Source organism: Coffea arabica, chromosome 11c, assembly GCF_036785885.1.
Source record: "Coffea arabica cultivar ET-39 chromosome 11c, Coffea Arabica ET-39 HiFi, whole genome shotgun sequence".
Taxonomy (NCBI): Eukaryota; Viridiplantae; Streptophyta; class Magnoliopsida; order Gentianales; family Rubiaceae; genus Coffea; species Coffea arabica.
Window position 1 is genome coordinate 41,827,326 of NC_092330.1, and position 26,405 is coordinate 41,853,730.

General features: G+C 32.4%; 3 protein-coding genes across 4 annotated transcripts; 1 reads left to right on the forward strand and 2 right to left on the reverse strand.

Moving 5' to 3' along the window:
• Positions 1–2,313: 2,313 nt before the first annotated feature.
• On the reverse strand, positions 2,314–9,916 carry LOC140004045 (phosphate transporter PHO1 homolog 10-like). 2 transcript variants are annotated; one of them, XM_072069926.1, is made up of 14 exons: positions 9,467–9,916; positions 7,713–8,323; positions 6,617–6,923; positions 6,463–6,511; positions 6,245–6,316; positions 5,772–5,901; positions 5,527–5,647; positions 5,156–5,414; positions 4,965–5,069; positions 4,827–4,871; positions 4,595–4,741; positions 3,454–3,732; positions 3,229–3,365; positions 2,314–2,952 (listed from the first exon to the last, which is right to left on the reverse strand). In XM_072069926.1, exons 2-14 carry the CDS (start codon positions 8,257–8,259, stop codon positions 2,838–2,840), a joined length of 2,313 nt encoding a protein of 770 aa, XP_071926027.1. In that variant the 5' UTR covers positions 8,260–8,323; positions 9,467–9,916; the 3' UTR covers positions 2,314–2,837. The 2 variants fall into 2 exon arrangements, with proteins under 2 accessions (XP_071926027.1, XP_071926028.1); XM_072069927.1 differs by lacking the exon at positions 9,467–9,916 and having other exon boundaries at positions 6,617–6,863; positions 7,668–9,085.
• A 2,434-nt stretch (positions 9,917–12,350) lies between these two features.
• Positions 12,351–15,909, reverse strand: LOC113715694 (uncharacterized). Its single transcript, XM_027239981.2, has 3 exons — positions 15,562–15,909; positions 13,971–14,044; positions 12,351–12,719 (listed from the first exon to the last, which is right to left on the reverse strand). Exons 1-3 carry the CDS (start codon positions 15,817–15,819, stop codon positions 12,644–12,646), a joined length of 408 nt encoding a protein of 135 aa, XP_027095782.1. The 5' UTR covers positions 15,820–15,909; the 3' UTR covers positions 12,351–12,643.
• Positions 15,910–23,893: 7,984 nt separating this feature from the next.
• Positions 23,894–26,405, forward strand: LOC140016793 (uncharacterized). The gene is made up of 5 exons (XM_072070645.1): positions 23,894–24,036; positions 24,196–24,340; positions 24,741–24,863; positions 25,645–25,747; positions 25,857–26,405. Exons 1-5 carry the CDS (start codon positions 23,901–23,903, stop codon positions 26,100–26,102), a joined length of 753 nt encoding a protein of 250 aa, XP_071926746.1. The 5' UTR covers positions 23,894–23,900; the 3' UTR covers positions 26,103–26,405.

The window sequence follows — 26,405 nt, forward strand, 5'->3', positions numbered from 1 at the left end:
GATTCAAGTGTTGAATTGTGGCCGCCGTGATGGAGCCAGGGTTTTTTTTTTTTGGGCCAAAATTTTTTCCTAATAAAATTATTTTAATATATTATGTTCAAAATAATTTTCTTCTATTTAAATATATGACATCTAAAAATATTAAATATTAAATTTAATTATAAAGGTATGTCTATTCATAAATATGAGGTACAGTCATAACAAAAATTAACAAAAAAAATAACATTTGATTAAATATTTTATAACATCACAAACAATTCAATTTACACATTATGAGAAGATGCTCTCCAATATGTCACCTATGCAATATATCTATATATATATATATATATATATATATAACCATGTAATATAAATGTAACTATTTTTAATTGAAAAAAATAAAAGTTATGTTAACATATTTTGAAATTTCAACATCTTTTCTTTGAAGTAAATTGAGCTCTACGCTCTTTCATAGAATTAAATTCATTTATGATTGAATCACTGCTAAAATTTTCAGCAATTTCCTTTTCTATATACACAGTTAAACAAATCACTCAAGAAATTATCTTTCATCTTGTTTTGGAGTTTTGTCTTGATTATTTTCATAATTGAAAATACCCGCTCTGTAGTTGCAGTTAATACAGGAAGAGTAAGAACAAGTCTAATCAATTTATCAATAAGAAAATATATCACTGATTTTCTTGTCTTCACCAAACCTTGACATAACTCATTAATATCAGATAATTCTTGCAATTCGGGATGATTTGGAATGTCAAACTCAAAATGTTGAAATTTTATTTTTAGACGTACTAGTTCTTGTTTCATAAAATCATTCGGAGAGAACTTCTCTGCATACAAATATCATCAATCTTGAACAGCATAAATCCATCTGCTATGTAACTCTTGCAATTGATAATCAATTGTTGCAAGAAATATATCTACTCGATAATAATGCTCCACACTAATCTCATCATGATGATTTCGAGATCTACCACGTCTTGCAATATATTGAGCATTCATACATGGGATATCAATTGGATGTTGCTCACAAAATAATTTAACTTTCACCAAGAAATCATTCCATCCCGAATTTCGAAAATTCTTCAGTAGTTTTGTTGTGCTTGAGACAAGATGCATTGTATTTAAAATATCTTGAGATTTACGTTGCAATGCTATACAAAGAAGATGAGTAATTTCCATAATGTCTTTCATCAGATGCAAAGTGAAAACAAACTTAAAGGATAATAACTGATTCAAAGCAAAATTTGCATCTCCACATTGAGTGTATGAACCTCCATCTACTGCTGTTACTTAAAATCACACAAGTAGCATTGAACATTTTCAGTAAACTAGAAATAAAATCCAAATGAGAACCCCAACGAGTATCTCCAGCTCGTTTTAAAGTGCCAATTTGATTAAGCCCCCTTTCAGTTTCAAGTTCACCGTTAACAATCTTAGTAGCAACTTCAATTGCTTGAGCCTCCTTTAATTCATCATTACGTTTGCTAGATGCAGTAACAATGTTGATAATGAAAACTAAATTGGAGAAGAATTGGTGAACAGAAGCTACTTCTCTAGAAACTGCAACATTAGCAAGTTGAAATCCATGAGCCAAACAATAAATGTAATAGGCATATGGACATTCATGACAAATTAAAGCTTGCAAGCCGTTCCATTCAAAGATGAGTAATTCATATATATATATATATATATATATATATATATATATATCAACTCTCATAATATAAATTAAAATTGTAAAAATTTAGGGGGGGTCAATTTTATTTTACACACATATTTACATATTATGAATTAAAATTTTCAAAACTTAGGAGGGGTCATGGCCCCTCTGCCCCCTTGGCTCCATCATTGATTGTGGGTTTCTTGGGAAGTTGGGGATGACATGGCAGAGGTGGAGGCCAAATTGGTTGGCATGGAAGTTGTTTTTTGAAGAGCCTGTTACAAACGATTTAGTACTTTCTTTTCTGAGGACTCGACTCGAGAAGAACTCACAAGTATAACGTTTGGGCGCTTACTTGGAGACAAAGCCAGTCCATGCAACTATGCAAGTCCACAACCAAAAGGAAACTTTAAAACCTACTTATTTTGATTTGAGTGCTGATTACTTTTTTAAGTTTTATTATGGATGGATTGGATTCTATTAGCTTCTTAGCCCTTTTCCTATAAAATAAAGATAATAAGGTTCTCAGCTTTACCTGTACACTTCCAATTTGGGCCCCAATTTTCCTGTTTTTTGGGGTATTTTTTTTGGTGATTGAACAATTGGTAGTTGTATTTGAACTTGAAGGTCTGTTTTTACTAGATAAAACCTATATATATGATCCAGAAGTGTCATGAAAAGCATGCGAATTTGACAATTAGTATCATTATCAGTACTGGACATTTTCAAATGACACTTGCTAGGGTCAATCTACATTTGCCACACAAATGACTACTCTATCATGGAGTCCCAAAGTTGGCTCAACGTCTTCATCTTCTTCTTTTCCGCTCTGCAACAAAAGAGGAAGGATGCAACGATAGTTAGGTCCCATCTGCCAGTTCCTTGCCGAATGCGACTAGTAGCATTTGAATGAGCAGAAGTTTTGACGGTAATTTGTTGCCGGGCGGACCAAAAACAGGCAACTCTGAACTAAATCACATTCACCACGAATCTAGATCAAAACAAAGTGGTAAAATGCCTCTGTTATTGTCTCTTTGACACTTGTTAAAAAATAAAAGAATGATCATTGAGCTGACAGGCGATAACAATCCATTTGCGGCACCACTTCTTTGACGGAAGAGTATCATTGGATAGTTTCATAGCCAGCCAGAAGTCATATAAAAGCCATAGATGTTTAATCATCCTTGTCATCAGTCTCATCATCATTCTCGTCATTGTAATTGAAAGGCAGTGGGACCGACTTGAATGCTCTGTACTTTCCAACATTGTTTAAATGCTCATTCTCCAACCTGATGGAGTAAAAAAGATTTCGTGTTAAAGTCGCCTTTTTTTCTCTATGGTTCTGTGAAAGTACAACGACAAGATTGTTTCCAGTCGTTACTCCAAGCAAGGAAATAAGGTCATGTTAAAGTAGCTAATGAATGCATGGATTGAAGTACAGAAGCAGACGCAATGATATGGAAATGTCTTGGTTGAGCCAAGTGCCCGATTAAATCTATGGCTTGGGAGACTGGCACTGCCAAAAGGCACCATGGTTAAATTGCAAGTAAATAAGGAGAATTTACCTGAAAAAGTTCCACATCCCACGCCGAAGGATTTCCAGGCTAGAAAATGTGATTAAAATTGCATTTCCACTGAGGGAATGCAAATCAAAGGGGAATACCAGTTGTACCCAAGCAAATCTTAGAAGAACATCCAATACCTGATAAGAAAAACACAACACATAACACAACAGACATCTTACTCTACAAGAAACCCAATAAATTGCGAGAAGATGCTTTTCACATTACCATAGCTGAAAAGTACACACTCTTGTGGGAAAGAACAAGCTTATCTCTCAAAAGAAAGTTGTTTGATTTCTTGTGAAGAAGTCCCCAATCCACTACAATATCCCAGTACGTGTTCATGATAGTTGCAATTGCTGAGCTCGCAATGGCCAATATCTTCCATGTCAAACCCTTCCTCAGTTCAAAAGCAGTTCGGATGACAACTGCAATAATTGTTGAGAAATATCTCACAGCATTACATCCGTGACAGTAATCTCTCTCTTCCAACAGTCGTCGGACACACTACAAAGTCACATGGAGCCTATGATTGTTCCAGTTGGCCAAAAAAGCAATGTTATTGCTAAATAAAGAACCAACAAGCGCGCAGTAAGTAGATATCAGCTCTTTTTTGGGTTCAGAAGGAGCACAAGTGAAGTATTTTGGATATCTCAGTTGTGAAGTCCTAAAAATTACCAAACATGAAGAGTACAATAAAAGATTCTAGGAAACAGGTTGCATAAGTTTTTAACTGCAGGACTGTGAACACAGGTCTTGATGCTCTTCATTAACAATTTATTGTTTCACTTGCCTTTGTCAATCACAGGCCTCTCCATTTCTTTTTCAGTAATTACTACGTAGTTCCTTATACTGTACAAGCGAGTAGAAAATGAGAGGATCAACTATTTATGAAGGCTTAGACGCATCAACAATTTATTGAACTTTCTTGTGCAATTTCTTAGAGCCCTTATCTTGACAATTATATTAACAAAGAACTAGAAAAGATTTGCATTAAAGTTCTGGATACTAAGAATGAGCTAGCGGAATAACTATCAGAAGAAAAGCAGTTTATATTAGTTAGCCACATATATACAACAAGGCCAAACAGAAGTACCATGGATTTGTTAGTCCAAAATCTATTTCCTGCATTATCAATGTCAGAGGTTTCTCTGTTTTATACCTGTAAGTGGGTTACATCTTGGTGAATATAATTGGTGAACATGAGATAGGTAAAACTAATGAAATAAAAAGAAAGAACGACGTGTCACCAAGATGATTCATTACATCATGCTCAAAGCCATATTGCTGTTAAAATCTTTTGATGGATCATAAAGCATGAATGTTTGTGGAGTTAAAAACTCAATGAGGAGAATGAATTGAGTGAGACCTGAAGGAAGCGAAGCCAGTATGGTATGACTCCAATAATGAAGTAGAAAACGGCATAGACATCACGAGTAGTACACTTATTTTGTCCCTTAGAAGTCCCATAAGCGTAGTAGCAAATATAGTACTCAATGCTCCTCATCGCCTGTATCTGCAATTGAACAAAATACAAAACATAAAAATAGGAGCAAAGTATCACAAACAAAAACCCCCTGAAGCATAAGTAAGATCTAGACCTGGCTAGTGAGTTGGTCTGCCAAAAAAAAATCTGGAAGAGTGACCTGCATGAATGCAGAATTCAGAAAAGAACGTAGTCATAAATATGTATACCTCTATAATTATGTTCATATACAAAATTTTCCAGGCAAAATTACCTTATAAAGAGGAGCACAGATACAGCGAAATATGCTTTTCCTTAGGAATACACGACTTGAATGATAGACAATGTTGAAAGGACAGAACATAATGATGAATATAACCTATATTATCAACAAAATACTTCAGCCCATAAATGGAATTAATGTAGCAGTAGTTGATCAACATTTGGTTGATAATTGGATCTCACAGTGATCAGGCCTAAAGGCATGAATTTGGCATATTTCTGGTGATCTTGAGCTCCTGAGTCCATCTGTATGTGCAAATGTACCAGGAAAGTGGCAAGAGCAAGCATTGCAAGTCCATTCCCAAGGAGAAATACTTCCTGATAACCTAATTCAGTTCCCTGTTTGAAACCAAATATAAAAGGATAGTTGATCCTGTAGCGCCTCCACAAATATATGTTTGCAGCATACAAGAGCGTATGTAGAACAAGATAGGCATGGAAACTGCAAGAAGATTTTGTATTCAGGATAGAGGAACTAAAGACAGAATAGAAAAGTGAACTCCTAAGAAACGAATCACATACTCAAACAAAGGAAGAGGGAAGTTCTCTGTTACCTGTAAAGTGGCAAAATGCTGTTTATGTACAAGTTTCCATCCTTTTCATCTATTAATCTTTTAGCTTCTAGTAGTAATATAACTGCAATTAGAAGTGCGATCGTGAAACCAGAAAAGAAGCCTGGAAAGATCAAATTGGATTACCAGCTAAACCAAAATAAAGATTCCCTTATTAAGAAGAGTTGAATGTTACAAGCTACTTTTCAAGTTTGAAGCAGCCTATTCTGGCAACAATCTTTCTTCACCTGAAAAGAATGTTATGCAGTGCTTTTCGGTTTTCTGTTTTGGCCTCAATAACTTCATGCCCTCTCTGCGGTTAGACTTTGCAAAGTGCTTGATAAAGGTTGCCTCCACCCTATCCAAGAGCCCACTAACCTGAGACAGCATAAAGTAAGGAATACAAATAGCATTATTGTAATTACTTTCAAAGACCACATTCTTGAAACTTGAGAATTAACCATTGTTAAGAAACAAAGAACACAACAATGTGGACCTTAATCGCATCTTTCAACCCAATTCAATCTTCTAAAAGAGGAACTCTCAAAATAAGAGAGCAAATATATGTGTGCTCCTTGATTTGAAGATCGGTATCAGTCTCTTATGTACATTTAAGAATTCACTCTATCATGTCTTAGACGCATTAACTCAATATTGAAATTATACAAAACATGATATCAACCTGTTATATGGTTATAAACGAGTAGCAGAATAAACAAACCTCATCACAACTCCCAAGGTAAGAACTATCCACCATTCTCATGTATGGTCTCGCTGCATTCCTTGATGTAATCTGCACACAGGAAAAGGTTAGATGACAATTTCTGCTTCCACTTTACCAATCATAGAACTTCCAGAATTGGCTTTCAAATGAAGATTCTTCATTTAACAACATATTGGAAGGTTCCAATCTGCAAAGCTTGGAGATTAGTGTCATACCTTTTCATACTTTTTTAAAATCTTGGAAAATGCCGAGAGGTTCATGAAACTGTGACATCGTCCATGAAATGAACAACAAATTCATTATTTGAAAGTGAAGCAAAAACTGTTTTAAGAATTCAATTAAATACAACAGAAAGTTAACATTCCTGACCTGTAGTTTTTGAGAAGTTGAAGCTTCTTATAGTACTCAGAAAAAATATTTTTTAGTCTTTCCTCAACTTTCTTTAGCTCATCTTTGTTGAAACTCAAGCCCTTTTCTTTCTCATCCATCAAGAAGCCTCTAATAGTTGATATTGGACTTTCTAATGGATTAGTAATCTTCACTCTATCAAGGATATCTAAAGAATGTGTTTCATTTTCTCTGACATTTGCATCCTCCCTTAAAGAACTCCCAGTGACTTTGCCATTGTTCAGATGCTGTAGTTCTACTGGAGATTCTAAATCAGTTTGCTCCGTTGCTGTATATTGGCATGTTAATGTAAAACCTCAGAGCAGTTATGAAAATCAATAAAAGAGACGGTAATGCTTATGAATCAGCATTGCCTCACTGCTTGAACAGTCAATTTTTGCAGTATTACAAATTTCAACTCTAAGTCTGCCATTTCTCACACTTGTTCTGTATGAAGGCAAATTAAGAAGTATGAGAACATAATTTCCAGAATGGGTTCTGAAGCAATTGACAACACGTGGATCATTGTAAACAAGGTTATACATGACCTGCACTAATTCATTCAGTTCCACAATCATAAGCGTATTGAAACCACATTATCAAATTTCTGCAACGGAAATATGAAGAAGCCATCAGCGCTGTATGTTGTGTTTTGGCCTTGAAAAAACTAGTTATTTCTGTTGTTCCAGTTTAACAATCCTAAGAATTTAGCACTTGCTGTGTCACATGGCAATACTTACAATCAATGAGATACCACGCCCACAAACTAACAAGTAAATTTCAAGCTTTCCTGGTTAATATCACAGATGGTACAATTTCAATCTCTTTAAAAGAACAATCAGTGTTGAATAACACCTTTCTGTCATTATCTCTTCTGCATATTTCGAACACATCAGCGTAGAAATTCCAGTTCTTGAAATTCATTCACAAACTAGTTTTCAGTTCAATTCAGATGCCACACGTAGTAGTCTTTGTACTGTATTTAGCTCACTCAGATGCATATTGCATCTCAAATCGTTCAAGCTGTGCTCACTTTCTGATTTAGGGGACAAAGCCGTAATGTAATTTATGCACTTACCTGCAGCTCTACTAGGGGAACTAGTTTTTGAGACTGCTGAATTTTTGACATCTGTAGGGATGCCTTTTGGAGAGCTTGATGTACCACGATGTGGATTCATCACCTTAGTTCGGAAAGCAATCAATGCATCCATCTGTTTATTGAGCAAAGATGCTTCATTTATCACTTCTTCCACCTTGTCCTTATAAAAGGTATTGACCTTGTTGAGCTCCTCATCAAGTTTTCTAAAGAATGTTTTCTCATTCTCTCCTCCTTCTTCAGGGGACAAAAGAAACTCTGTGTTGTATAACTTTCTAGAGTTCTGCTGTTTAACAGTATTTACAGCTATAGCTTGGTCTTCTATATCCCCCATGCCATAACTGTTTCTAGCTTGTAGATTTAGACCACTAGAGTTTCTCTTTTGAGCAGATCTTAATGGAGTTGGAGGTTGCTTACTTTGTTTGAGTCGACGGATCTCTTGCAATACATGTTTGAGTCCGTTATAGTCAACATAGGCTTCTGTCCACTCAGGGACCTTTTGTTTTTTAAATGCCTTGCCAAACTTCATTTCTGCATTGTACTGCAGACAATGTGGTTGTACCTCCTTTCTACACAATCATGTATACATATTTCTACAAAATACAAGAGAAAAGTGAAATTAAGTGCCGTTTCTCCACCATGCAACATGAGTTGGGTTGGAAACAAATTGTAGTATGCAACAGGAGAAGGAAATTGACAAACACTGTAGAATCATCGCAATTAATTGTCAACTAATTATAGTACAGAAAATCAATCGATCAAGCATGTGTATCTGAACATGGTCAAAATGCACATGAAATAAATCTAGCCAGTAACTACATCTCAAAGTGGAGAGGAAACCTTATGCTTTTCCAGAATTTCAAGACCACTTGTCACCCTGAACGACTTCTCTTTCTTCCAAATGACAAGGAACTCTAGTTGTCTATTAACAAAAAAATTTTATTTATGTTCAAACAATAACACCACCGTGAATTCACATCCGTAGCTCAGTACAGAATTAATCATTAGCCTATTGCTATAACCAGATGAACTCCAGAAGTCAGCCTGGGGGGTTGGCTGGCTGAGATTAGTTTGACTGGTTCACTTCCATGACTATATAATCCCTATCAATACTTCTTAACCAACAAGAATTACATAATGATTTAACCAAACATAATTTCCTTTATTTTCTTCACCTCTTCTTCTAACACTGCTAGTAAAATTTCAAACACTACAACCTAAGGGAAAACCAGCCAACTTAACTTTAAAAAAAAAATCGCGTAACAGATTCGTAATAGCATTCCAAACTACATTTTAGCGTATACAACTTAACATTACCCAAACTCATCAATCCTTTCTCTTAAGCTAAATGTAGCTCGAATTTTTGGACAGAAGAAAATAGATAACAAATCAAATCAACAGCAAAATATATATATATATATATATATATATATATATATATATATATATATATATATATATATATATATATATATATATATATATATAAACGCATTCGAAAGCTTCAATCGCGCAATCCAAATTCAGAAGCAAGCACTATATCTCGGGCGGTGCATGCATGAGATTTTCATTTATCCCCATGATTTATTACAGCTTTCACAATAATTATTAAAACTATTCTACTATCACGCACAGCACTACTCGAAAATGAGTGTTTTAGCCTGCTTTTAGTGCGTGTGTGAGAGAGAGAGAGAGAAACTGTGTACTGAATAGAAAAGCCTAGAGAGAGAAAGTGCCTCAGTCGCGGAGAGAGCTGAGAAGCGCAGAGCAGAGCAGAAAACGGTTTTAGAACCCAGAATGTGAATGCATGAGATGTTTCTAAACCCCTCCCTCCCCAGTTTCTTGCGCTGCTTTGCCACTGCTTCAACTTCTCAGTTGGTTAGGGTGGGGGAATTTGGTGGTGTTAAGACCATCGTAAAAGGTAGCATAAAATGCGATCACAACCTTACGAATATTTGAAATTTTGATTTCTGAAATGTGATAGGTTTTTGCCTATTCTTTTAGAAGTGGCCCTATTTTTTTTTTTTTTTATCACAATGATAGGATTCTTATAATCTAATCTAGTTTAATCTAAGAGAAAGAGAAGGGGACTCGATGTGAATAAAAATTTCATAAAAAATGACCAATGAAAATCGTCATATATTATAACTTTTTTTTTGTGAAAAGCAGGTCGACCCTTGGCTCCTGCACCACCAAGTCCTAGAAGGTTTGGGAGTGATCACTGAACACCTGATTCGAGCTTCGATTTGGCGACTCTAGAGACATTATCGAACGTATAAACTCACCATCACGTGACACGTGTACTTTTACTTAACCAAAATCCTGTGGGTTCGATGTTCAATGATTAGGGACGATTTAGAAACTTTTCTTCTATCAAGTTTAAGGTTCACATTTTCACTGTCAGGTGTAAAGTTCGAATCCTACGTGCAACAAATTCAAAGGTGTTTCCTTGAATATATATATAAACGTGTTCTTTATCTTTTTTTTTTTTTTCCGTTCATTGTTACCATACTAGTACCACCATATCAGATTTGTCCCATTTTTCCAGTGTTCTTCATTTTGATTTTTACGATGTAGTTAGTCGATTGGTCGAGGATTTGGAGTTCTCATTCATTCTTCATACGCCTGCCTTCAAAATACAGTATGTCAGAATGAATCTGAAGGCACTTTTTCTCTTGCTTCAAAAAAAAAAAAAAGAAAAGGAACTTAATCTCCAAGAAGAACTCTTCCTGTGCAGACCTGTGGTGCTGGCATGGCTTAGCAGACCAATGACAAACGAGCTACCTTCGAGTTGGAGAATTTAGTCAAGACAAGCTACATCCATTATCCAACATCCCATCCTGGCCGTCTTCAAGACAACATCCCATCAATTTCTCCTTTTTATCACCTTTAGGACAATAAAAGGCCACCACTTGTCTTCAAAACTGCGATAACTATAAGCAAGAATTTTGTTACGACACGAATGATAAAGTCTCAGGGGCCGCTTGGTTCACGTTTAGGAATCGGAATTGTAATTGGAATCATTTACAAAAAATTAGTATGGGTTTTGGACAAAGGTATGATTACAAATGGGGGTGCTTGGTAAATATTGGTAAGGAATGGGTATCAAATTTAATAATCAATTTTTTACCTTTAATTTCTTTTTTCTTTTCATATCTTTCTTCTTTCTCGTTCAAATGCTTATCCCACATACCCATCCACCATATATATATTCATATATAAATATTAATTTTCTGTTTAAAATATATTTATAAATATTTATATATATATATATTTATATAAATATATAAATATATTTATTTATATATATTTATATAAATTTATAAATATATTTATTTCAATTTTGTTTTATAATATGTATATTAATATATATTAATTTGTATATTTCAATTATGTATATTATATATATAAATTATAGTAATATTAATATGTATATTTCAATTATGTATATTATATATATTATATCAATTGAAATAAATAATATATATTTATATATAAATATTTTTGTTTAAAATATATTTATATATATTTATTAATTTATTTATATTTATATTTGTACATTTATTTATATTTATATTTATATAAATATATAAATATATTTATTTATATATTTATATAAATTTATAAATATATTTATTTCAATTTTGTTTTATAATATGTATATTAATATATATTAATATGTATATTTCAATTATGTATATTATATATATAAATTATAGTAATATTAATATGTATATTTCAATTATGTATATTATTATATTATATCAAATGAAATAAATAATATATATTTATATATAAATATTTTTGTTTAAAATATATTTATATATCTTTATAAATTTATTTATATATATTTTTATAAATATATAAATATATTTATTTCAATTTTGTTTTATAATATGTATATTAATATATATTAATATGTATATTTCAATTATGTATATTATATATATAAATTATAGTAATATTAATATGTATATTTCAATTATGTATATTATTATATTATATCAAATGAAATAAATAATATATATTTATATATAAATATTTTTGTTTAAAATATATTTATATATCTTTATAAATTTATTTATATATATTTTTATAAATATATAAATATATTTATTTCAATTTTGTTTTATAATATGTATATTTCAATTAATATTTATATTTTATTATATATATAAATTATATTAATATTAATATGTATATTAGATATATTATATCAATTGAAATAAATATATATATATTCATATATAAGTATAAATATTTATAAATATATATTTCAATTTTTTTATAATATGTATATTAATATATACATATTAATATACATATTATAAAACAAAATTGAAATAAAAAATATTATATATATAAATAAATAATATTAATATATAGAAACAGAGCCAGTATATATTTTAAAAAAATCCCAAAAATAATTTTTTTTTAAAAGATTTTGGAATCAAATGTGGGATTCATCAAAACCCTCCAATCTACTTGGGTATGGAGAGTGACTGATTTTTCATGAATCATTCCAAGATTTCAAAACCTATACCCATTAGCCAAGCAACAATTTTGGGATTCAATCCAATTCTTGATTCCTATACCCTCCAACCAAGCACTCCCTCAGTATTACGACTTATTACCCTTCCCTGAAGTCTCTATTCAGTATCGAAATGTAGAACTAGAATGTTTGTACAAATCATGGGAGTCGTCTATACTGAATGCTAACATCAGTGCTTCATATTAGCAGCAGAATTCTAGTTAACATTGACAAACGTGATCTTAACCTAAGATTACATGAAAAAGAGAAGATCTTGTACAAAATCTTGTGGCCTTTCACGGGAAACGCATGAAAGATGAACAGAACCATGGATATTGATCATGCTCTAGAGATCCGCAAACTAAAACTCTCACTTAGCTGATCAATTTTGTTCACCAGGGCTTGGCTTTATTCCACTGCAACAGAAGAAATGTGGTAGTTTGACTCGACCACATACCCTGCAGAAGTGCATTTTAAGTTCAGTCAAGAACCAGTGAGTTATTAAAACACTACTCAACTTCCCCATTCAAGGTTTCCACATACACACTCCAGCACAGAGGAAAAATCGCATATGAGGCAACAGTTTCTGCCACAATTTGGAACAAGAGAAATATTATAAAACAAAAGCATGCCAAACTAATACTCAAATGACTCATCATCCACACCGGTTAAAGGGAACAAACAGCCAGAAGTTTTGAAGCCCCTGAGCATTTGAAACTGTCTCACAAAAGTAACATGAATATCAGTTTGCTGCAAAATCCAAAATTAAGCACCTAGCACACACCATGGCGCCTGATATGTGTTCAAATGAGCAACAAAAAAGAACTTACAGCATTAGTGTACTATTACGTAGACATCAATCATTATGACCAAGCAGGTAACACAGTTTCTACCATTATTAGATGAGATAAAAGTGTTAATATTCTTGACGTTTTCCAAAATTGGAAAAAGGTACACCCACCAGTTAAATTTCCACATATGCACTTGCAGAAGGATGCCTAGCACATATTAAGAGAATCATGCAATATGTATGTAAGTATCCATATTCTCTTTATTTCTTTTTCTTATTCAGCAATCACAAGTTAGCAGATTGAATTTGAATGCTGAATTCCAGTCCAGGAATATTTAACATAGAGAATCTCCTCTGGTATGTAACTACAAGTCCAGCAAAATAGCAAATATAATTGGGTCCCAGGGAGGGGACTGCCAGCTAGATAACAAATATAATTGGGTCCCCCCGCCCGGGGGGGGGGGGGGGGGGGGTTAGGTCAATGTCATATCTTTTCTGAGATATAACTCATTCCTCACAACTGAGACGTTCTGTGATTAGGTGTACGAATCATCTTAAGAGACAGGGTGTGTACATCCACATGTTGCTATTTCACCTAAGGTCCTTTTTTGACATGTATTTCATTGTTCCCTTCAAAGATATACAGCATTTGATCAACCACAATAAGGCAAAACCAATAATCTGAAATACAGGATTAGGAACATCATATTTTAATGATGGCTCACTCTCTCAAAAGATTAAGCTCAACTATATCTACAGAATTTCATTGCAAGGGAGATGAACCACGCAGTTGAGTATATATCAATAGACTCCACAAATCTGCTCTTTGAACTGATTAAATTTACCAGACAGCAGTAACTCATAGTATAAACTTGTATGGAGCACAGATAATTTTTAACTTCATCAGAAAAACCCTTACTTGCAACGCACGATTACTGGCACAGGTTTCAGAGCCTTTGGTCCATTTCTTATTCCTCTCTTGTGTGGAGAGACCTGCATGATAACCAAATCTCTTGAGCTACTCAGATGCACTCAATATGTCAATTCTCCTAGTTATGACATATAACACACATGTAGATGCTCGAAATTTTGCTAGTTTTTCATCTATAGTTCTCAAGACCAATTCCAGCTTTCTGTTGCCATAAAAGTTAAACAGATGACAAATAAAAGTTTCTAGTGATAAACCTTTGTAAGAAAGAAGCTGGTTCCAATTGTGTTTCAGCAATCTTGTCACATTTAACTGATACTTCTGCTATTTTATTGATCCTGAAAGATATATTATAGACCCACCTTCCCCATAGACTAGGGGTGCAAACGAATTGAGCCGCTTGCGAGCTGGCTCGATTCAAGCTCAAGCTCGAGCTCGTCGAGTCAAAGTTGAGCTCGAACTCGAGTTTGACTCGACGAGCTCGAGTTCAAAATATTAAGCTCATTAGCTCTTTTTATTTTTTATTTTTTATTTTAATAGTAAATTTACATAAATATCCTTAATATTTTATTATTTATTAAGAAAAATATTATTTTATTTATTTTTTAAAAATAAAATAATTATTTTTATTTTTTCGAGCTCGAGCTCAGCTCGAGCTTCACAATTGTCAGCTCGTCGAGCTCGAGTTCGAATTCGATAAAATTAAGTCAAACTTGGCTCGATTAGGCCAAAATTCCACTCGACTCGACTCGTTTGCAGCCCTACCATAGACATTATATCAGAAGTGGAATATGATATCAGAGTGGTCTTTAGCTATTTTAGTCATCATAAAAGAAAGTCAAAAGAAGACAACTCCCAATAATCCATGAACTAAAAGGAGATATTACAAGATCGTGAAGCCTACAAAATCCATCTTGGCTCTTGCTTGATAGTATTCATGAAAAAAATCATAATACGTCTGCCATTGATGGCCTCCAAACAACTACTCTTCTCGTGGTACTAATTTATAAGGTTAGTTGCTCCTCACATGTATGTGAAAACATATTCAGAGATTGAAAATCCCTTTCAGACCATGCTTCTTCTTCAAATGCCCGTCTACAACACCCCCCCCCCGGGGCCCCCCTTTAAAACTGTAATTCTTTAAACTCCTCAAAATTGTGTAATATAACATAAAATTCAACTCAACCCCGAAATTCCAAAAGCTAGCAATAAAATCCCATTGCACTTCAGTCAATAACATGAATTTTTCTTCCTCCCCACGATGAAGTTTATTCCTCCCAACACTAAATCCTATAATCTATCCTCATTCCCCAATAAAGGAAGAGGCCATTCCCATCTTACAAGTCCGCTGAGGAATGAAGTTCAACCTACTTCCTTATAGTTGTTAGCCAACAAGTTAAGAGCCTTCTTTTGTCTTTTCTCTTCCTTCTTATAATAGAACACGGTTTTACAGTTTCCACGATGCAAGTTAGGCTATTCACAAGATTACAGGCAGATAATTAATCGTGAAACTGACAAAAATACTGGACAATTAATGACATAGAAACCACAAAATACAGTAGAAGCCTAATATCCCATTTACCTTCTTTTTAGGGACAGCCATGAGCTCCATGGAACAGTCGATGAAAGAGAAGCCCGGAAACTGAAAACCGATGCTCTTTTCAGTGGAGGTGTTACCGGACTCGGGGAGAACCAACGGCGGGGATGTGGTGGTGAAGTTGTCCATAGCACCGTGAAGGGGTGCTGGTTGGGCAACGGTGTGGACCAACCTCCGGAGGCCTAAGCTGCCGGCGACGTTGCCCCCCGCCGCATTTCTTAGCATCGACAGCCTCAACGCCATTTTGCTCTTGCCTCTCTACTCTCCTGCGGAACTTGGCCGGTTGCCCCAGTTTGTTGGATCCTAGTTGATTTGGTGATTCATTCGGGTCGACTTGGCCTACTCATTCTAGCCCATGCTCACCTAGTAGTAGGCCCAACAAAGGGCACTATAATTGCAAATATGGTCCCCTCATATTGCTGAAAGTGTGTTGTATTCTGCGCTAAACAAATTTGAAATCTCCTTTTGGTCACCTTTTCTTTTCAAAAAAATCATATTTAGTGAGACTGTAGTATACTTGCGAAAAATGGATTAGCTTTAGGGTCCGTTTGTTTCGGGTGAAAATGTTTTCCAGAAAAATATTTTCCTAATTTTCTGTGTTTGGTTGCACAAAAGTTACTGAAAACATTTTCCTATGTAAAATATTTTCACTCATCTTATGGAAAACAACTTCCCTTCCAAACTTACTGAAATTGTTTTCCGAAATGCATGCATCCCGCCTGTAGTATGTTCCAAATTTACTGAAAACATCTTCTAGTATGTTCTTTTTTTTTTTAGTGTAAACAGGAGGATTCGAATCCAAGACCTCTTCCTTACACTCCCTCCCCCATACCACCCAACCCAACCCAACCCTCCCCCTATTATATTCAAAATAAAAAAAAACTTCATCCTACTCATCCTATGCTAGTAATCAATTATGTATAATATGGACATTCTTTTCTAGAGAACTTTCAGCAGTGAGAGTGCAAGATATATGTCACAATAAGCATTGCATGTGATTGATATTTGACACTAAATGGCCAGCAATTTGTTTATTGCTTAAAAAGATATTTTTTATTCATATATACATTTCTCCAAGATTTTTTAAAGTTAAATAATGAGATAAATTTTCTTATTTTGCATGGGAAGAAGTATGTAGTTATAATGTGTAGAAAGTAAATATAGAGATAAAAGTAAAAATATTTCAAAAGTTAAACAAACACCAGAAAAATGAAGTAAGAAAATATTTTCAATTAACTAACCAAACACCTGAAAATGATGAAAGGGAAATGATTTTCATGGAAAATTACTTTCACGGAAAATATTTTCCCAAGAAAAACATTTTACTTCCAACCAAACAGACTCTTAAAGGGATACCTTTATGGTAGGAACGCTTTGACCGTGCCTATGATAGGAAGACCTACAGAAAGCGACGCATGTTGAAGTTGGATGGAGTGCAAACGGAGACGTTAAATTGTGGAAGATCGCGTGGAGAGCAAACATTAATTTTTTGTCTGCGGCTGCAAGCAAAAAAGCACACGTTCGGACTTCCATTTTCCAATGTAGTAGATTGGCCCAGGAAAGGATAATTGCAGGTCAGAACTACTGGCATTTATGCATTTGCAAATCTACCCGTTAGCAATGGAAAAATGCTGCAAATGCCTGTGACAAAAAAAATGTTTGTAAAGAAGGTACCGAAGTTTTAACAAATAATAAATGTAAATCTCACACGTGTGGGGGATAATAACTTGCAAGAAATAAGGAAAAGTGGAGCAGAGATAAACGTAGTAGTTCCGTGGCAACACGAAACACAAAGGGATTGAAGGCTTCATTATATTTATATACATCTATAAATTTAGTACCCAAGTGTTCAGTTTAAGTATCCGGAAAAATGGTGCCATAACTATCGTTATGGTAAACAAAACAGTTTTAGACATGATGTAATAGGTTATAAAAATTTTAGCAACCATTTGATTACCCGTTGGACCTATCCGCTTGAATAGGATTATGAATAAAAATAAGGAAGTAAGTTTCTCATCTAAAATAGTAAGTTAATGTAATAAATTAGTAACTTTTGAAGTCGAAAAGATAAATTGAAAGTAATATGAAACATACTTTTTAAAGAGATAAATTACAATTTTATATCTCAAATATACTTTTGAGGGAGTAAGTTTATTTGAAGTAAAAGTATGTTTTTATACATAAATAGTGATTTTTACTTATAACATAATAAATTTGATTAATGACAAAAACATGCTAATTTATGGCAAAAATTTTCTATTATGCTAAAAAACTTATACCAAGCCCATTTTTTTGTATTATTTAAAATAATACTAAAATGTATTATTAATAATTAAAACTGAGTACCTTACTTAGTAAATACTGTTAATATACTTGTATACATACTTGATCATATGTGAATAAATAAGTATTTTTGAAATTTATAGGGAAATAAATTTTTTCTTTTGCAGTTAAAAAAAAAGTAAGCGAAAATTTTTTTTCCCTAAGTACAAAATTCCACAAGTCAAAATAGTTAGTCTAAAAGGGAAAGAAACATCTGAATATCATTGTTTAAAGTACAAAATAAATTAGATGTAAAATGCTCATTAAAAATAGGTACCTTGACATATAATAAAGAAAAACCATAAAGAGCGGGCTATTTACGGGAAAAGTTATCATTCATAAAAATAGCAACTCTTCACGATTTTCTTACCAGTCGTCCAACGTATGAGCAAAGCGGCAATAATTAAAATAGTATTTTTTTCGATTTATACATATTTTCATTAATTTTTGTTTGCATTTAAAAAAATTAATGAAAATCTTTTATCAGAAAGCACATAAGTCAAAAGAAATGGTCTAAAAGGGAAAGGAATAGCAGATACGTACAATACTTGTAGTTCACGTTCGAAGGACTACAGTGCTGTTTTTAAAAAATACCCCAAAAAATATCTAATCCAAACGAAACCGATTTTTTATTATTTAAATTACCAAATCTGTGATTTTGTTTTAACTGTTATCCATTGGTATTCTAAAGTATCATTTTCCCATCAAATACCACCTCTTTAACACCCATTTTCCCATAAACAAATTTATTTATCGGATAAAATACATAAACCCATTTTTCAATAAAACACTAGATCTTTATGGCTTTTCTCCATTATAAGAACAGAGTACTCATTTTTTCATAAATAAATTTATTTATTGGATAAAATAAAAATAAATTCGTTTTCAATAAAACATTAACTCTTTATGGCTATCCTCCATTATAACAAAAGAGTACTCATTTGTAGGCAAAAAACAAATTTGTTTATCGGATAAAATAGAAAATGAAACCCTTTTTCGGGCAAAAAATTTAGGTCTTTATGGTTTTCCTCAATTATAACAAAAAGTACCCATTTTAGAGGCGAAAAACAAATTTGTTTATGGGATAAAATAAAAATCGAACCCGTTTTCGAATAAAACACCAATTCTTTATGGCTTTCCTCCACTACAACAAAATAGTACCCATTTTGGAGGTGACAAAGAAATTTATATATCGAATAAAATTTAAAAAAAAAGTGGTGTTTTCTAACAAAACACCAGTTCTTTATGGCTTTCCTCCATTATAACAAAAGAGTGCCCATTTTGGACGCGTTTGACAAATTTGTTTATCGGATAAAATAAAAATCAAACCCATTTTCCAAAGTTTTGGAGGTGAATTTGTTGAACCTTCTTAAAATATTTGAGTGGGATCACCATAGTATAAAATTTGTTTTATGATTAGTTGTTTTTTCCATTGTAATCTTGCAAATTTGAAATTAAGACGCTATTGAATTCAATGAGGGAACCAATAGGGACTGATGGGGCCATAGCTCTACTCTCCCCAAAATTTTAAAAAATTTATTTCACATTTGTAGTTATATGTATAAAACTAAGTTTTTACAATTTTAACCCCTTTAGAAAAATTTTAGCCTCTCTAGAAAAAAAATCTTGGCTTTGTCACTTATTGAAATGTTTGTAACCGAGATTTATCCATGGTGAATGTATGATACATAATTTTTTCACTGTATTGAATTTATATGATGACAAATGAAATGGGTCAATTGGATTAGTGAGCATTAGTTTTGTGAATGATTATGAGAGTAAACTATATTATAACAATAAAATACGTTGAATTATGAAATTTATAATTTAAACATGCTCCTAAATTTTGGATAGGATATGTGACTTTCGTAGTTGCGAATTTCTTAAATTAACAGTTAGTTATTATTATGAGTAATGTGGTAAGTGTTAGATGCAAATATCAGTAATAACTGTTAATTATTACTATCAGTAAAGTCAGCAGTAAATGTGAGACATTAATTAGAATTTGCAGATATCATTTAAAATGGGTGGTTATTATCTGTTAGTTAAAATTTAGGAGTTTTAATTTTATGGGTTAGTGGGAAAAACGTGAGGAAAATGTGAAAAAAATATGAGTATAATTATAGGATTTGTACGAGCAGTTATAGGATTAGTTGTGAGATAAATGTTTCTTAGTGTTTGTTTGGATAGAGGATTATTTGTCAAAATTTATTTGCTTACATCATTATTACAATTTTCAACACACTTTTTTATCTTTTTAATTATCTTTTTATTTCACATACATCACATCACAAAAGTACTACAATAAAAATATCTCAAATAATTTACAATCCAAACAGAGCCTTAATTTTAGAAATGTAAAATACCAATAAAATAGTATTCAGACTTTTGACAATTTGGAAAGCTCCTTATCCAAAATTTCCTCTGCAATACATATAGATGTCTTTTTTTTAATAGTTGAATCTCATATTCGTGAACAATCTGCAGAAAAAAATAAAATTTTAGACTATACTAATTTTGTTATATCAACTCTATTATTCTTATTATTGTATTAATTGTTACGTTATTTCTCTCATTTTATTATGTCTACATTAATACAAGTTTAATTTTTATTATGTCTCGTGTCCCAGAAAATACATATTATCCTATTCAGATGGATATGTCCAACAGATAATTAAATTGATGCTAAAAATTTAGAATAAATAAGTTACTTTTCAATAACGGTTGTAAAGGTTTCTTGAGACTTTATGAATTAGATGTCTTGCGTTTGTAAAAAAAATTTCTAGCATATTTTTGTATTGGAAATGGAGTTAAAACTTGCTATAGATTACTTTCCTGTATTTCAATTTTATCCTAAAGGGTAATTTGCTGTTCAACCTAATTTTATTCTGATTTTATCCAACTAATAAATTAACTTATGAAAATAGATAATTTATGGAGGAAAGCCATAAGTAGCTGGTGCTTTATTGAAAAATGGATTTATTTTTATTTTATCTAATAAATAAATTTGTGTATGAAAAATGGGTATTCTGTTCTTATAATGGAGAAAAATCATAAATACTTAGTATTTTATTGCAAAACAGATATATTTTTATTTTATCCGATAAATAAATTTTATTTTAAAAAAATAGATACTCTGTTCTTATAATGGAGGAAAGTCATAAAGAGCTAGTGTTTTATTCAAAAATGTGTTTATTTTTATTTTATCCGATAAATAAATTTATTTATGAGAAAATTGGTACTTTGTTCTTAGAATGGAGAAAAGTCATAAAGAACTAGTGTTTTATTAAAAACGAGTTTATTTTTATTTTATCCGATAAATAAATTCTTTTATGAAAAAATGGGTACTCTGTTCTTATAATGGAGAAAAGTCATAAAGAGCTAATATTTTATTGGAAAATGAGTTTATTTTTATTTTATTCAATAAATAATTTTTTTATGAGAAAATGGTACTCTGTTCTTATAATAAAAGAAAACCATAAAGAACTAGTGTTTTATTGGAAAACGGGTTTATTTTTATTTTATTCGATAAATAAATTTTTCTATGAAAAAATGGGTACTCTATTCTTAATGGAGGAAAGTCATAAAGAATTATTGTTTTATTGAAAAACGGGTTTATTTTTATTTTATCCGATAAATAATTTTTTTATGAAAAATGGATACTCTGTTCTTATAATGGAGGAAAACTATAAAGAGCTAGTGTTTTATTGCAAAACCGGTTTATTTTTATTTTATCCAATAAATAAAATTTTTAAGGAAAAATGGGTGTTAAAGAGGTGATATTTGATAAAAAATGATACTTTAGAATACCAGTGGATTACAGTTAAAACACAATCACAGATTTGGTATTTTAAATAATGAAGAATCGGTTCTGTTTGGATTACATATTTTTCAGGGTATTTTTTAAAAATAGCACTGTAGTCCTTCAAACGTGAAATACAAGTACTGTACATATCTGCTATTCCTTCCCCTTATAAACTAATCCTTTTGATTTATGTGCTTTTTGATAAAAAATTTTCATTATTTTTTTAAATGCAAAAAACAAATTAATTCTGTATAAATTTAAAAAATTACTATTTCAATTATTGGCACCTTGCTTATACTTTGGAGGACTGGTAAGAAAGTCATGAAGAGCTGGTATTTTTATTAATGAAAACTTTTTCCATAAATGGTCTACTTTTTATGACTTTCCTTTATTATGTATCAAAGTACCAGTTTTTAACCAGCATTTTACATCTATTTATTTAGTACTTTAAATAATGATATTCAACTGTATCTTTCCCTTTCATACCAACTATTTTGACTTGTGGATTTTTGTGCTATGTGCAAAAAAATTTTTGCTTACTTTTTTTTTTAAAACTGCAACAGAAAAAATTTAATTATGTATAAATTTCTAAAATATTAATTTAGTCACATACGATCAAGTATTTATACAAGTATATTAACAGTACTTACTAAGTAAGGTACTCAATTTTAATAATTAATAAAACATTTTAGTGTTATTTCAAATAACAATAAAATATGGGCTTGGCATAAGTTTTTTAAGCATAATAGAATATTTTTGCCATAAATTAGTATGTTTTTGTCATTAATCAAATTTACTATGTTATAAGTAAAAATGATTATTTATGTATAAACATACTATTACTTCGAATAAACTTACTCCCTCAAAAGTATATTGAGGATAAAAATTGTAATTTATCTCTTTAAAAAGTATGTTTCATAATACTTTTAATTCACCTTTTAGGTTGTAAAAGTTACTAATTTATTACGTTAACTTACTATTTTAGATGATAAATTTACTTCCTTATTTTTACGCATAATCCTATTCAAGTTGATAAATCCAACAGGTAATCAAATGGTTGTTAAAATTATTATAACCTATTATATCATATCTAAAACTGTTTTTTTACCATAACGATAGTTACTACTCCATTTTCCCACATGTTTAAGCTCAACACTTGGTACTAAATTTATATATGTATATAAATATAATGAAGGCTTGAATCCTTTCATTTACCTCCACTTTTATTTCTTCCAAATTATTATCCCCCACGCGTGTGCGATAATCATTTATTATTTCTTAAAATTTCGATATCTTCTTTACGCACATTTTTTGTTCAAGGCATTTGCAGTATTTTTTCCATTAATAATGGGTATATTTGCAAATACATAAATGCCTCTGGTTTTAACCTGCAATAACACTTCCTGTCCCAACCTACGAGATCATACGGAAGTTAGTGTGCTTTTTGGTTGCATCCGCAGACGATTCTCATATATTTCCTCTCCACGCGCTCTGCAACAATTTAACGTTTCCGTTTGGACTGTATGCAACTCCAACACGTGTCGCTCTCTACCGGCCTTCCTATCATAGGCAGGTTCCTACCATAAAGGTATCCTAGCTTAAAGGTCAAGAATAAGGATTGGTTTGAATGAATTATATGTCATGTATTTAAATATGTATTCGTAAAAAAAAAAAAAGATAAGGCAAAAAATAATTTTAGAGGGAATGACTAGTGAGGTTGGTTGTTGAGCATAGGGATGCAAATGAATCAAGTCGATTCGAGTTTTGATCTAATCGAATCGAGACTTAACATAATTTTGTAAAAATCGAATTTGAAATCAAGTTTGATGAGTTCAAAATGTCAAGTTCGAGGTTGAGTTAAAAAAAATAAATTGAAAAATAAATAAAATAATATTTTTTCTTAACAAATAATAAAATATAAGGGATATATATATAAATTTACTATTAAAATAATATATATATATATAATCGAGTTCGAATCGGCTTACGAGGTAATGAGTTCAATATTTTTGAACTCGAATTCAATTTAATTAATTCAAATTCGACGTTGACCAAACTCGAATCGAATTCGGACTCGAGCTACTTTGCTTGCAGCCCTAGTTGAACTGATGATACTAGTATTAATCTTAACATTTAAAAACATGCTAGATAGTGAATATATAGGAAAAATATTGGAAAAATATCAGAATATTTGCAAATGTTAAGGACTATATCTGCAAATTCACCCCCACTAAAAAGTCCCAAAAAGACGAACGGTCCAAACTTTACTGGTCCTTCTCGGCCGTCAATCGTAATTGGCTCAATCAATCCTCTGTCAATTTACCCTAATATTGGTATTAGTTTCCTCATTGAATTTCTGCAATGAATTGTATGAGAGCTCCTGATGTTTAATTTAGCAAAGAAGGGAAGATTTTGCATCCATAGTACTACATCTTTACATGCGCATTTGATGGGATCTATTTACTGATTTCATTCTTCTGGGCCGGACGTAGTGATTGAATTATACCGGAAGCTGGTGGTTCAAGGGCTGACTGCTGAGGCCATGTCGTTCATGAAAGGAGATTTGCTGACGAAAACAAAAAAGCTAGTCAAAGGCTTAGCCAAAGTTGAACCCCTCTGGCTTAAAGCTATGGAGCAGTGAGTAAAATTACATCCTTTTTGTTTCGCTTATAGATTTTCAACTTTTATTGTCAAAAAGAAAACTGGGATTTAGGTAATTAGTTCAAAGAGTATAAAAATTCAATCATTTCATTCCAGAACCATTTGCTGATTGATAAATCTATGTAATTTATTATGGGTAATAAGTAATGTTCCCTTACACACATATAAACATGCACGCATAGGCACACACTTGTGTAAAGTTTAAGCCTTTTTGAGTTGAAGTGTGTATTAGATGATTTTCCAGTCTGGTATTATAAGGGATGATATTATTTGTGTTTCTATTTGAATGGGAAGATAAATAAACATATGGTAGAGGATCACTTTTTGTTTGATGGGGTATTTAACTATAGTCCGTGACTTATTCTATACAATGCAGGGCACCTCCGGTGACGTTTCCTCGCGCTGAGGGCACGATTAAGCCCATGAGTCTGCCTGAGGATGTTTACATCAAGAAGTTTTATAAGAAGTATCCTGATTCCAAATATCAGGATCCCATCAAGTATGGCTTTCTGTCAATTTTTTTTTGTGTGTGTTTCAGTACGTGTTTGGATACAACCTTGTTGTTTTTATGTTGATAGGAAGATGGAAAAGGTTGGGGAGAGGGTTGGGCTAGGGGGAAAGGAGGATTGAGAAATTATTCTTTTCTGTTGTCCTGTAGTTGGGTATCATTTTGCTGCAGAAAAGTTCAAGGGAATATTCTAGTGGAAATTCAATCTGAGTTTTTGAGTGATGGAGATCCGAGGTATTGTGAGTATTGAGAGAAAAAATTTGAGGTTTAGAGGTCCATGCTGCTTCTTTTGATTGAAGTTGGTTTTTCCTTTCTGTTTTGTAATCTAAACAATCTAAATTTTTATCAATCTATTTATCTATGTTGATTGGATTATGCTTCTGGTTTTTATAATGCTGTGTCTGGATTTTTTATGGCTACATTCATCTGCAAAATTAATATGTCTGTGCCAATCGTTTCGGAATTCTGGAAGCCAGATTTGAAGAGATTGAGATATAACTGCTTTTTAACAGCTTGTGCTTGAAATGAAAAGACATATGAAGGCTTCTATCGCAAAATGCGGGTGCCTCATTACACCTGTATTGCTGGATGATGCAAAAGGAAGAGATGAACAACCTAAAATATCTGGAGTTTGATTATTGAGTAGATTTTAATTGTCAATCGAAGCTGTATTGCTGTCAAGTTTGAATTTTGTTTGTCCTTTAAAAGGTGTAGTTGAGGTTTCATTTTTGTCCTGCAAGTCAAAATTTGACTCTTTCTTGTTACTTAACAGAATTTCTGGTTTCAATCCACCTCCAGCCCGACTATTTGGCTGGCGAGTACTAGAGTTGACGGAACAGGGAGTCAGTGAAGAAGAAGCAATGGCTGTGGCTGATGTATGTTTTTGTTTCATTTTTTTTTTGGGTGAATTTTGTTGGTGCTGCATCATATTAAGCCCCTCACTTGTTCTCTGGTGTTTCAATTTTGTAACTGTTTATCCAACAGATGGAATATCGGTCCGAGAAAAAGGCCAGAAAGGAGGCTTATTCTCGGTTGAAGCAAATTGCAAAGCTTCAAGGAAAGAAGCCACCGCCTAATCCATATCCAAGTGCTATCAAGGAAATACAGGCTAAAGAAAAGAAGTTTGTACATGACCGTTTCCATAATCCTGAGACAGTTAAACTTGCGGAGAAAATGAGGGAGGAGAGGGCTGCAGATTGGCAGAACAGAAGAGGTGCTGGTGACTGGTGAAAAGCTGGATTCAACTTTCATTCTGCGACGTTAGTTCTCATGCTTTAAAAGAATTGACTGACCTTGGGATTACACGGCTTAGCTAGACGAGGAGATTTTCTCCATTGCATTAGATCGAAGGTTGTGTTTCAAATTGGATCGGTTATATACATGACTGTATTGATAAAAGTCTCGGGAATTTCTTGTTAATCCTCCTCGGCTTAGTATTACATTATTGTTGTCATGCTTTGGGAGTAATAAGCCAAAGTAGTTTGGAGCACGAATATAGGCTTCATGAGTCGTGAATGACCTTACGATTGACAA